This window comes from Rhinichthys klamathensis, unplaced genomic scaffold (assembly GCF_029890125.1).
Source record: "Rhinichthys klamathensis goyatoka isolate OS25496 unplaced genomic scaffold, OSU_Roscu_1.1 h1tg000082l_1, whole genome shotgun sequence".
NCBI classification, from domain to species: domain Eukaryota; kingdom Metazoa; phylum Chordata; class Actinopteri; order Cypriniformes; family Leuciscidae; genus Rhinichthys; species Rhinichthys klamathensis.
The window spans coordinates 3,088,197-3,101,403 of NW_026606624.1; the positions used below are offsets into that span (position 1 = coordinate 3,088,197).

The 13,207-nt window shown below is 34.8% G+C and overlaps 1 protein-coding gene across 1 annotated transcript; it reads right to left on the reverse strand.

The window, feature by feature from the left end:
- Positions 1-7,356: 7,356 nt before the first annotated feature.
- fam83d (family with sequence similarity 83 member D) lies at positions 7,357-10,895 on the reverse strand. The gene is made up of 4 exons (XM_056251500.1): positions 10,319-10,895; positions 8,923-9,090; positions 8,674-8,798; positions 7,357-8,337 (listed from the first exon to the last, which is right to left on the reverse strand). The coding sequence occupies exons 1-4, from the start codon at positions 10,790-10,792 to the stop codon at positions 7,416-7,418; spliced, it is 1,689 nt and encodes a 562-aa protein (XP_056107475.1). The 5' UTR covers positions 10,793-10,895; the 3' UTR covers positions 7,357-7,415.
- Positions 10,896-13,207: the final 2,312 nt, after the last annotated feature.

Genomic DNA, 13,207 nt, shown 5'->3' on the forward strand with positions numbered 1-13,207 from the left:
CGCTGTACAGAAATGACCGTACAGACAGGAGGAGAAGCTCGCAGGCAATCGGGGGGACGTCCCGTCAAGGGAGAAGCCCATAGATAATGAGTGCATAAAAGCAACGGAATACTTACTCCTGCTCACTCACGCCAAAGAACTCTTTGCTCAAGTTCCCCGTCTCTGCAAGATTAACGTTGGCAATTTTTACGCACAGCTACTAGAAGATTTACGTCTGTCAGACAGGTTGCTCACGTCATCAAGCTTAGTTTGAGTCGGTTTGAGTCTGCACGTGAATTAAAGATTGTCTCTAATATAGCAAAATTATCCTGCAGAGAATTTGACTCCCCAACAAAGGAGGAAAAAGAAGGGTTATCTTACTCACAAATCAAACTTGATGAATTGTATCGGCAAAAAGCAAAGGGTGCCTTCATCAGGTCTCGATCTAAGTGGTTAGAAGAAGGTGAACAAAACTCTCGTTATTTCTTTAGTCTAGAGAAATATTGTTCCACCAACAACATCAGTAAGTTGAATATTAATGGAGCCATTACTGAAGATCATCGTAAAATATCAGAGTTTTGTTCAAAATTTTATATAGACTTGTATAGCTCTCAATTTAGCCCAACTGCGTCTGATAATTTTTTTAACTCCCTTTCAGTGAAGATGATAAGCGAAATGGATAGAGAGCACTGTGACATGCCTATATCACTTGAAGAAGTACAGCAAGCTATAAACCAACTAAAAAATAACAAATCGCCGGGGTGTGATGGGCTACCCTCAGAATTTTTATAAATCTTTTATCGCTGAACTGTCCCCTTTTTTATTGAAAGTCTTCATAGAATCCGTTGAAAACGAATGCCTCCCCACCTCTCTAACCCAGGGAATAACAGTCCAAATTCCTAAACCAAACAAGGACAAATTATTTTTAGATAATTGGCGCCCAATTTGTTTACTTAACAACGATTATAAAATCTTAGCTCTCTTATTGGCTAGAAGATTACGGTCTGTTCTGGACTCCATCATAGGCGAAACACAATCAGGCTTCATGAACAAAAGGCATATAGGAAATAACATTAGGCTCATTTTAGATATTTTAGATTACCCAGAAATGGTAGAGGAGGGTGGGCTCATGCTGTTTGTAGATTTTTACAAAGCATTTGACACCGTTGAACATCCATTCATTTTACAGTCCCTTAAAAAATTCGGTTTTGGTGAGTTTTTTTCCTCAGCTATTATAAGTCTATATAACAATAGCAATAGCTCAATTAGACTAACAGGTGGTATGTCTCCCAGGTTCAATGTCTCTAGAGGCATCCGACAAGGGTGCCCGGCTTCGCCTTACCTCTTCATATTGGTTGCCCAGCTTTTGTCTGATCATATTAAATCAGGTGAGATAAACGGCATCAATATATTAGGTAGAGAGCTTATTATATCTCAACTGGCGGACGATACCACTCTCTTTCTCAGAGATGAACATCAAGTCTCTGTTGCAATAAATACCATAGAAAATTTTCCATGGCCTCTGGCTTAAGGCTGAATATCAATAAGTGTGAAATCATGTCTATTAAGGACTTCATGAAATCATCCATTTGTAGTATCCCAGTCAAAAGTGAACTTGTTCACTTAGGTATCACAATTAGCAAGGACCTACAAAAAAGGACTTTATTGAACTTCAACCCTATTATTCAAAAAACCAGAAAAAAGCGGAACCAGTGGCTGTTACGGGATCTCTCCCTTAGAGGCAGAACCCTACTGTCTAAGGCAGAAGGTTTATCACGGTTAACATATCCAGCTCTATCTCTGTATGTGGACAAAAAACATATTACTGAGATTGACAAGCTTCTTTTTAACTTCTTATGGAAAAATAGAACTCATCATGTGAAGAAGTCTGTTCTAACAATGAAACTATGAAAAGGGTGGATTAAACTTTATCGATTTTTGTACTCTTAATAATAGGCCTACTTTTAAAGTAAATTGGTTGAAACATTTCTTTAAAAACCCTAATTCTATTTGGAATGTCATACCAAGTCATATACTGTCAAAACTGGGTGGGTTGAGCTATTTCTTAACCTGTAATTAATATTGATAAAGTCCCGATAAAAATGTCAGCCTTTCACCGCCAGGCCTTCCTTTCATGGTCTCTTATTTTCAAACACAACTTTTCACCCAACAAATATTACATATGGAACAACAAAAACATATTGTTTAAACACAAATCTTTATTTATTGATTACTGGTTTAAAAATAATATTATTTTTGTTGACCAATTATTTAACAGGGATGGTTGTCTTTACTCTTATAATGAGTTTCTAGAAGAATACAAAATTCCTGTGTCTCCTGGAGATCATGCCAAAGTCTTTGGAGCAATTCCTTCTGGTGTTTGCATGTTATATAGAGCTCAACCAAGATTGGACACACAACAACTAACTTTGTTATCGCTGACTGACACTTCAGTTGGTAAGATTTGTTTTTCTTGTAACAATGGTAAGAACAATAAACTAATTAGATCCCTGTTCAAAACAGATATTATCACAGTCCCATATGTGGTTCCATACGGCAGTAAATTTGTGCAAGATTTTGACTGGAAGAAGGTCTGGCTCTTAACCAACCGATATTTGCTGACCAACAAAATTAGAGAAATATCATTTAAAATAATTCATAAGTTTTACCAGTCTAATTATCATATTGTTAAAAAAATTTAAAAAGACATTGATGTAATGTGCACTTTCTGCTCTATGAGTATTGAAACAGTTACCCATTTGTTTTGGCACTGCCCTTTTGTCCAAAGTTTCTGGTCTGATATTTGTAATTTTATTGCAGAAAAAAATTGAGAAAGATTTCAAGTTGTTTTGGAAGGATGTTTTTTTTGGCCTTTATGACCTCAACAGAACTAAGACTAGACCTAATGAAACTTTCATTATAAATCTCATTATTCTCTTGGCAAAATTTTACATTCATAAATGTAAGTTTGTGCATTCAAAAACATCTTTTATTGCTTTTAACAATGAGGTCAAGCAATATGTCAAAACGATTAAGTATTCTCTTAATCAAAAAGCAACAAAAACTGTGAATGTATGTAAACAATTTGATATCTTTTTGTAAATCCGTACTTCCCCTGGCAAAATGTGATGATGTGAGTCCTTTGTTTATGTTTTGTTTATGTTAAAACACCCGCAATGTTGAAAACTGCACAATGTATTATTTCTATAATGGAGATGAACGTTCCTGTAAACTGTGCAATTGTAAAAAAATAAAATAAATAAAATCTGCCGTCAGGAACGGAAGTGCTCAAAAATCGCTAAAAATGGGCTTCAACTGTCTCAACTGAGTTCCAATGAGATGGCTCTGTCCACTTCTTATACTGTCTATTGTCCGAACCGGCTCCGAACGAGTGCGGTGCGAACAAAATTGGTCATCTGGATGCGTTAAAAAAATTGAACTCTTGCGGCTATGGACAGTTCCTATCCGACAATTCCAGCGAAGTTAGCGTTGCTATGGTACTGATAAACAAACCTGAATTCTTAACTTTCAATAAAATAAATAATGATTTTATAATGATAAGTTGTCATGTAATTTTTTTATTTTCATGATTTTCTAACGTTATTAGGGCAGTTAATACAATTAAAATGTACTAGTGCAATGCCCGTGCAAAATCAGTTTTTGTGTTTTTAGTAATTGTTGGTTTGGTATGTTTGAGTTGGTTAATAGCCTAGGCTACTATTACACAGCAGCCGAAACTCTGAGAAAACGATAACGTTAAGCGCACCAGAATAAAATATAATATTCAGAATTAAACAGTGTAGCTGACTTACAGATTGAGTTAAATCGCTACTTTTTCAAAAATGAATCGCTACTTTTTCGAAAGTGAATCGATACTTTTTCAAAAGTGAATCACTACTTTTTCAAAACTGAATCGCTACTTTTTAAAAAAAGGAATCGCTACTTTTAAAAAAAGGAATCGCTACTTTTTCAAAAAAGAATCAATACTTTTTCAAAAAGAATCCCTACTTTCAAAAAAAAAAAAGAATCGCTACTTTTTTCAAAAAGAATCGATACTTTAAAAAGAAAAATCGCTATTTTTTTTTAAAATCGCTACTTTTTAAAAAAAGGAATCGCTACTTTTAAAAAAAGGAATCGCTACTTTTTAAAAAAAGAATCAATACTTTTTCAAAAAGAATCCCTACTTTAAAAAAAAAAAAAGAATCGCTACTTTTTTCAAAAAGAATCGATACTTTAAAAAGAAAAATCGCTATTTTTTTTTAAAAATCGCTACTTTTTTAAAAAAGAATCGCTACTTTTTTTTTAAAAATCGCTGTTTTTCAAAAGAATCGCTACTTTTCCAAAAAGAATCACTACTTTTTTTTTAAAAATCGCTACTTTTTTCAAAAGAATCGCTACTTTTTTCAAAAAGAATCGCTACTTTTTCAAAAAGAATCTCTACTATTTTCAAAAATAATGAAACAAATGTATAATAACACTGTAATAAATGTATAATTACATTGTAATAAACGTATAATTACATTGTAATAAATGTATAATAACACTGTAACAAATGTATAAAAAAATGTACACTACTTTTTTCAAAAAGAATCGGTACTTTTTCAATAAGAATCGGTACTTTTCCAAAAAGAATCGCTACTTTATTCAAAAAGAATAATGTAACAAAATAATAATGTAACAAATTTATAATAATAATAATGTAACAAATGTATAATAATAATGTAACAAATGTATATTAACACTGTAATGTGTAATTACATTGTAATAAATGTATAATAACACTGTAATAAATGTATAATTACATTGTAATAAACATATTTACATTGTAATAAATGTATAATTACATTGTAATAAACGTATAATTACATTGTAAAAAATGTATAAGACTGTACAAATGTATAATTACATTTTTTACACTACTTTTTTCAAAAATCGCTACTTTTTCAAAAAGAATCACTACTTTTTTTTAAAAAGTATCGCTACTTTTTTTAAAAAAGTATCGCTACTTTTTCAAGAAGAATCGCTACTTTTTCAAAAGAATCGCTACTTTTTCCAAAAAGAATCGCTACTTTTTCAAAAGAATCGCTACTTTTTTCAAAAGAATCGCTACTTTTTCAAGACGAATTACTACTTTTTCAAAAAGAATCGCTACTTTTTTCAAAAGAATCGCTACTTTTTCAAGAAGAATCGCTACTTTTTCAAAAAGAATCGCTACTTTTTTCAAAAGAATCGCTACTTTTTTCAAAAGAATCGCTACTATTTAAAAAAGAATCACTACTTTTTTCAAAAGAATCGCTACTTTTTCAAAAAAGAATAGCTACTTTTTCAAAAAAGAATCTCTACTTTTTTCAAAAGAATCGCTACTTTTTAAAAAAATGGGGCGGCAGTGGCTCAGTGGTTCATGTAGGTTGTCTACAAACCAGAAGTTGGTGGTTCAATCCCCGATTCCACCTGACCAAGTGTCGAGGTGTCTATGAGCAAGACACCTAACCCCAGCTGCTCCCGACGAGCTGGATGGCGCCTTGCATGGCTGACACCACCGTCGGTGTATGAATGAGTGAGTGAATGGGTGAATGTGAGGCAAAATGTAAAGCGCTTTGGTGGCCATTGGGTCTGTGAAAGCGCTATATAAATGCAGTCCATTTACCATTTACCAAAAAAGAATCACTACTTTTTCAAGAAGAATCGCTACTTTTTTTCAAAAGAATCACTACTTTTTTCAAAAGAATCGCTACTATTTCAAAAAAGAATCGCTACTTTTTTCAAAAGAATCGGTACTTTTTCAAAAAGAATCGCTACTTTTTTCAAAAAGAATCGCTACTTTTTCCAAAAGAATCGGTCTTTTTTTAAAAGAATCGCTACTTTTTTCAAAAGAATCGCTACTTTTTCAAAAAGATTCGGTACTTTTTTCAAAAAGAATCACTACTTTTTTCAAAAGAATCGCTACTTTTTGAAAAAGATTCGCTACTTTTTTCAAAAAGAATCGCTACTTTTTTCAAAAGAATCGCTACTTTTTTCAAAAAGAATCGCTACTTTTTCAAAAAGAATCGCTACTATATTCAAAAAGAATGTATAATAACACTAATAAATGTATAATTACATTGTAATAAACGTATAATGACATTGTAATAAATGTATAATAACACTGTAATGTATAATAAAATTGTAATAAATGTATAATAACACTGTAATAAATGTATAATAACACTAATAAATGTATAATTACTTTGTAAAGAACATAATTACATTGTAATAAATGTATAATTACATTGTAATAAACGTATAATTACATTGTAATAAATCTATAATAAGACTGTAACAAACGTATAATTACAATCAAATTTTCTACACTACTTTTTTCAAAAAGAATCGCTACTTTTTTCCAAAAAGAATTTTACTGTAACAGTTTTTGAATTTTTCAGTGTGTGTCTGTGTGAGGTAATCAGATCTGCTAAATCACGAGCTCTTTAAACTCCGTCCTCTTTGTCAGAAGCAGCAGCTCTTTTTGCATTTAAAGGGACACACACAAAAACTGTGTTTTTGCTCACCCTCAAAAAGTGACAATTTTAACATGCTATAAAAAAATACCTGTGGGGTATTTTGAGCTAAAACTTCACATAGACACTCTGGGGACATCAGAGACTTCTACATCTTGTGAAAAATGCATTATAGGACCCCTTAATTTCTTTCAAAAAATCTTGCTGACCTCAAACTTTTGAATGGTAGTGTATATTATAAATTCTCTATATTAGAATGTACGTATTTAAATATATATATTAAAGCTGAATGTAATATACTATACTAATTGAGCCATTATAAATAAGTTCCACAACCCCACAAAAATCTACAATAAACAATTGTTAATTTGTTGTTTTATTAATATGAGGCAATCATAAATAATTTAGCTTTTGCTTTATCTGCGTCCTTGGTGAAATAAATATTCAACTGCCTCAAGCATAGATACTTGATCCAAAGTATCAAGTCTCCAATTTAGCAAAACTGCTTTGATTCAGTCTTTTCGCTAACATCATCCAAGAGTCAAAACACATCAAACACATATCCATGAGTGAATGTTTTTTTATATATGAATATTACAGTAATAGTGTTCAAAAAAGTCATTTTCATAACTTTCCAACTTTAAACAAACAATGCAGAAAGAAACAGAGACAACCAAATACAGACATTTACAAACTGGATTTCAAAATAGCACTGAAAAGAAAAGTACTTTGGTTTATTTGACTACAGTATTTAAAAAATAAGCAGAATTAAGATTAAGTAAAAAAAAAAATCAGTATCTTTGCACACTTGTCACTTTTACACTGCATTCTCACATAACATCATTGAAAATATGTTTTCTGATTAATCTATAAGTTTTTAAAAAAGTGCAGTACTAAAACAGCAGACTAACACCAATACACCCACCACCAGCGCTCATGTTACTGCAGACATCTCGACCTGGGCCATGTTCCCATAATAACATTGTCATGTGTACCGTGAACCTGCCTGCCCTCCTGCTGACCTTTGCGTCCTCTGTGCAGGCCGGGCCTCAGCGTCAGGTTGGTGAGGTCCACTAGTTCCCTCTTGTGAGAGAGCAGTGTCACCATGTGGTCGAGTTTAGAGCGAATGGAGCTGTAGTGGTGCTGTCGTTCTTTAGTGATCTTGAGGAAGCATTCCCTCAGGTTGGCTTCTTGAGGGGCAAGACAGACAGGTGGGTGACAGTCCACCTCCTGAAAGTTGCAAGCGGACGACGCACTGGGGTTGATCTGGTTGCTGCTGGACGAGGTTTGCGATTTAGGGCTTGAGCTCTGAGGCTTGTTGTCAGCGCATGTTTGCACACTCGTGTCTACGGTGTGGCAGGTCGTTTGTGTTGAGATGTGGCAGGAAGGTACAGGGAGAGAGATCATCACATCGACTGTCTGAGTCTGAGTAGTAACATTCGTTGCCGGCAAACGAGGACCGTCATCCGAGGTGAGCGCTTCCTCTCCGAGTTCTTGCTCGATCCAGTCTTCACCTACAGTGGAAGTATCAGAAACTGGGTTACTCTTTCTGTCTCGATCTTCAATGTCTTTATTCATCTGTTGGATCTCTGGGGTATGAAGTCTGGCTGGAGTGCTCGTCAGACATTCTGGTTGAGGCTTTGTTGTTCGTGCCAAGAAGGAGGGAGGCGTTCCAGGTGGTTTGAGGACAAGATGGTCATATAAAACGCTGCTTCTGGCACTAGAGGGAGCTCTTGTATTCGGTGGCAGCGGTAGGGACTGAGCATAGAGGATGCGGAACTCTTCATCAAATTTCTCAGTTATCTGGCCAGATAACTCAATAAGGTTGCTGCTGTTGAGTTTGCCATCTGTCCAGTTAAACCTGTAGATAAAAGAAAGTGCCATTTAGCCAAGACTATTATGTACCGATTGTCTGACATTTGCAAAGATAAACTGTATTAATTTTCTGTAAAATGTTTTATGATCATTTCTTTATAATCATTGTACAATGTCACGCACACAAAATGAAAACAGAAATGATTTCGAACATTACAAAGAAAGTCAGTCACAGACTTTCAACACTGAGACATTTCTTAAATATATTAGAAATATCCTGTTTTGTGTTGCACAGGAGAAAGAAAGTCATACATGCATTTTCATATTTAGGTGAAGTATCCCTTTAAGATGTTCAAGATTTGTGGAAAAGGGGTCCTAATACCTATATGAACCTGTAGCCACTCTGTTCCCATCAATCAGCATGAAACGCTCATGAACTTTTCCAGTGATCCGAGCACCTGATCTCATGTAGTAGGTAGAGCCTGTTATGGTCCGTACTTTCATTTGCTAAAAAAAAAAAAAAGTAGGCCTACTTAAATTCTAAATATATTTAAATATGAAAACAATATTAATATTTAACAGATAATAATGACATTTCAAAGTGACATAGCTTTAAGTTGTAAACTCATACCAGCAGTTCATCAAGCTGTACACGAAGGTTTTTACACATCTGTAAGAATGGGTGGACAGAAGACTGGTCTAAAAGAATATAGACAGGAACTCTGCGGCGTGTGCAAGCTTCCTGCAGGTCATGGAAGATATCCAGGTCTGTCAAGGAGTCTGTCACAATGGCAATCACCTAAGGATAAAAATCACTTATGATTAATCAGATATTAACAAAGCATTACTATTCTTTTTGGCTAAACATGGACTGAAATTACAGCTTAGAGCTTCCGCATCAGTGAACTCGATGTTCTAGCTCATTCGTATGATTGTCATGACTGAACAGCCGCTGGCTACACACCTTGATGATTTTTTATTACATTTGGCCTTTAAGTACATGCAAGCTGGAACAGATCCAGACTGCCTGGAGGTATAACCTCAATACATTCAGCTCAAAACCCCCTTCAGTTCAAGGACTGAAGAGCCTGTTGTGGCACCTCCAGGTTCAGACCCTTTTAGAGGTAACAGGTCAGTGCGATAGACGCTTCAGCACATTCTTACCATTCCACACTTAAGATCCAGAGCAGAAACTTACCCTTCCATCACCTGAAAACCTGATCTTTGACTAAAACAACTGAAATACAAAGTATCCCTTAAAGGGATACTTTCCCAAGATGGAATATATATAAATGTAATCCTCTTAAAAGTTTAAGCAGGGAAATCTGAGAACAAATAAAATTCCCAAATTATTTACAATAAATAACTAAATAAAAATAAAGACATGTTATTATGACAATACATTTGTACATTCCTTATAAATTACTAGTATCTATTTTAATTAATCATTCAAACAGAGACAATCTTCTTTTTCCATTTCACCAGTAGCTATTAATTACCATTGTTTTTATTAAGTACATTACTAGTACTAGTGCATATTCAATAAGAACTAAGAAAAATGGAATAGTAACTAAATATTTACTAGTAATATAAAATAGGTCCCAGCTACAATTGGAACACATAAGAGTTGCAAAAGTTTATATGTGCACCACAGATCTGTTCAGAATTTTGGTAAATTGAAATATGTTACCAGTTACATTGGAATAGTTACTTGTCACTATTGGGATATAACTAGTAGCCTAGTAAAAAAAAAAAATTGATAGTCTCTTTTGGAATAAGTATGTATAACTGGATGAATAGTGAAATTTAGAATGATAGTCACTATTTGATTATAGTAATTTCAGAATGAATAGGCCTTCTAGTAACAAATAGGCTACTTCAAAGTTTTAATGATTAAATGGTAAAGCTTGTCATAGCACAAGGAAGAACAGATGAATTATTGCTACAGATGAATTAAGTAACAGTATCTCGGTGCCTCTGCCTCATATACAACTTTTTTTAACAGTAGCCTACGGGCCAAGCAATACCTCCTTTGCATTTTTTATCATCCTCCTGGCCGCTTCTTTGCAGCTATAAATGCAGTCTCCATAACACGGCTGGAAGTAGGCGACTGCACGCGTTACTCCCCGGAACGACCCTGTAGTGAACGCTGGCCAGCCCATCTCTAAAACTGGGGGCTCAATGTCAGAGACCTCGGGGAAATAAGTGACAGATGAGCAGTCCAGTGTGCCAGATTGGTCCAAATGAGAATCGTCTCCGATCGAAGAGAGTGATTTGGGCACAACAGAAGCGCGAGAAATCCGCCTGATCTCGTCATCGGAGAGAAAGTTAGGAATTCTCTCTTTCTGCAGGAATCCCATAAAGGAATCGACTCCACCAGCGACCAGCTCCTCCAGAGCGAGTCGGTGTCTCTCATTGTAAAGTTCCTTAACATTTAGATCCTGGCTTGGTCTTGGTGTCCGCCAGCCCGGCGAATCGTCAAGACACTGGGATAAAGCCATAACTGAAAGTTTATCAATCACTAACGTTTCCTAAATTGAATAATACTCTCTGTCTCGGACACCTGTATCCTGTACTTCCAGAGAGGACACATCCCACCGCCAGACAGCCATTGGTCGCTACATTGTTGCCAGTCGAGTTGTTGTGTCACGTGTCCGCCAAGTAAGAACGCCATTGGACAATCTGCCCTGCGCCTATTGGCCAAGAGTTTGAATTCGGAGGCAAACAAAGGGGGCGTGTGTGTGTGTGATTCTCCCCGTTGAATGTGAAATATTCACGAGGGTGTGGTGTTGGGAAACGTATGGCCTCATAAAACACAGATTTTATACTCCATATAAACAGTTATTATAAAATCAGCTGAGATTATGGCAGCATGTCTAAGTAGCTAGCCCTCATCCATAACTCCCATTGTTAAAGTAACTCGTTATTTTAACTTTAAAAATTAGATAGGCTATTCAGCAGTGTTATTACTGAATATGCATGCTTTATTATATATTTTATTGTTATTAATAATAAATAATCCAATGATCGCTCATTTTTAAAAGTATAAAGCTACAATATAACAGTTGGGGTTATCACTATTGAGGAAGTTGTCAGTCTGATAATAAACAGGCTTTTGAACAAAATTAAAATTGTAAAGAAATTCTGAAAAAATAATTTTTTTTTTTTACATTTAATTCATATTTAATTTTGAAGCATTTAAAAAACATGACTCGTCCCAACTTGACACTTATGTAACTAGTACTGAGAACAGTTTATCACTGCATACCTTTCAATAGTTTATTTCATAATAAACCCTTTCTTGATTGAATTGTAGTGTGATTTAATGTTCACTTGATTATTCAACAGATATAGCAAAAAATATGACAAATATTGTTTGGTTTTTTTGGACAAAATTCATGAAAAATAAATAATTTAAGATTTTGTTGAACTAGGTGTTTAAAATCAACAAACAAAACCAGTGCTAGAGAAAACACATTTATGGCATTAGATTTTTGGCAAATCATTTTTTATTACTGAGATATAGTAATTGTGACAACTAACCCCAGTGTCCTCTGTATAATATTTATAAAGCTAAGCTATGTCCACCATGCATTAACACTGAAAAAAAAAGAAAAGAAAAAAAGTTCGAGCCGAGGCCTTAATGAAGGAAAAGCCCAAACCGCATGGCAACCGTCTCGTAATGGACAGTAGGTGTTTTCGTGCTTTATCCAATCAGATTCATCTCTGCCTGTACTGTCAAAAAAGCTGCACGTCTGAAGGTGTAATTGCCAGTGTGGCGTGAGGGGGAGCCCCTGGATAGCAGGTCTACCACCACGTCCTAAGAAAATAAAAGTAAAGACTTTGAAACATTATACGTATTTTATGTGCCCACATACAAGGACTGAATATCACACAACCTGTTGATAATAGACAGGCTGGTGTTTGTTGCACTCGTGGTTGATACAGGCTAGTTGTTATCAGTTCAGAGAGCACAACAGGATGGGAACTCTCAGATTTACTTTCACCTTATGACCCTCTCAAAATATATTGTAATCAGTGTTTCTGAAACTGTTCATGGTTTCAGTGGTAAATCTGGCAGAACCAAGGACACATTTGCATGCAGCTGTGCATTTGTATTATCACTGGTAATAAAAAATGTGTATAAATATTTATGGTGATTATTACTCCAAGATAGCAACATTAATAATAATTGGTTATTGTGGCAATAGAGTCTCTTATTCCGTTCCAATAATAATAATAATAATAATAGGTTAATATTGATATAGGCCTATTTATAATATGTATTTAATTGTATGTTGCACAAAATCATGGTTGTGAAATAGACTTTTTCCATTATATTTTATTGATAATATTAATCATATGTATTCTGTTACATGTCGCACATTCATTTCCCCTGTTGTGTGCCAATGGATATCATATTCTATTCTATTTTATTCTATTCTAACAATAATATGTATTCTATTGCATGTTGCACAACAATTTCCAGTTTGGTTTTGTGGCTATATAGAGATTCGATTCTAATCTATTCTATTCTAATAATATGTATCCTAATACATTTAATATACATTACATGTAGCGCAATAATTTCTAGTTTGGTCGTGTGGCTAAAGAGATTCTAATCTATTCTGTTTTTTTTTTTTATTGTAGCTAGTACTGCGCGCAACATTTCGTATTTTCTATTCATACGGTTGTTACAAACATGCGTTTGTAGTAACCTATATGTAGTAGGCACATGCTCATGATCTGTATACTAGGTTGTTTCCCCCCTCGTCCTTATACGACCTACTGACCGAAAGCGCTGCTCCATATTTCTGGCTATATTAGACATTTGCGCATGAGTCACTCCCTTCAGTGTGTCTGCTCAGCCCGTCCTAGAACAGAGAGGGGTAGGATCAGGATTTTGGGTTTGGGTG

Bases quoted from the DNA above. Each gene is read 5' to 3' on its own strand.
- fam83d (XM_056251500.1), bottom strand. From the start codon at position 10,792: ATGGCTTTATCCCAGTGTCTTGACGATTCGCCGGGCTGGCGGACACCA. The intron at 9,091-10,318 runs GTATTGCTTGGC...TTTTATCCTTAG, and splicing joins TGATAAAAAATGCAAAGGAG to GTGATTGCCATTGTGACAGA. The intron at 8,338-8,673 runs GTATTAGGACCC...TTTTATCTACAG, and splicing joins GTGGCTACAGGTTCATATAG to GTTTAACTGGACAGATGGCA.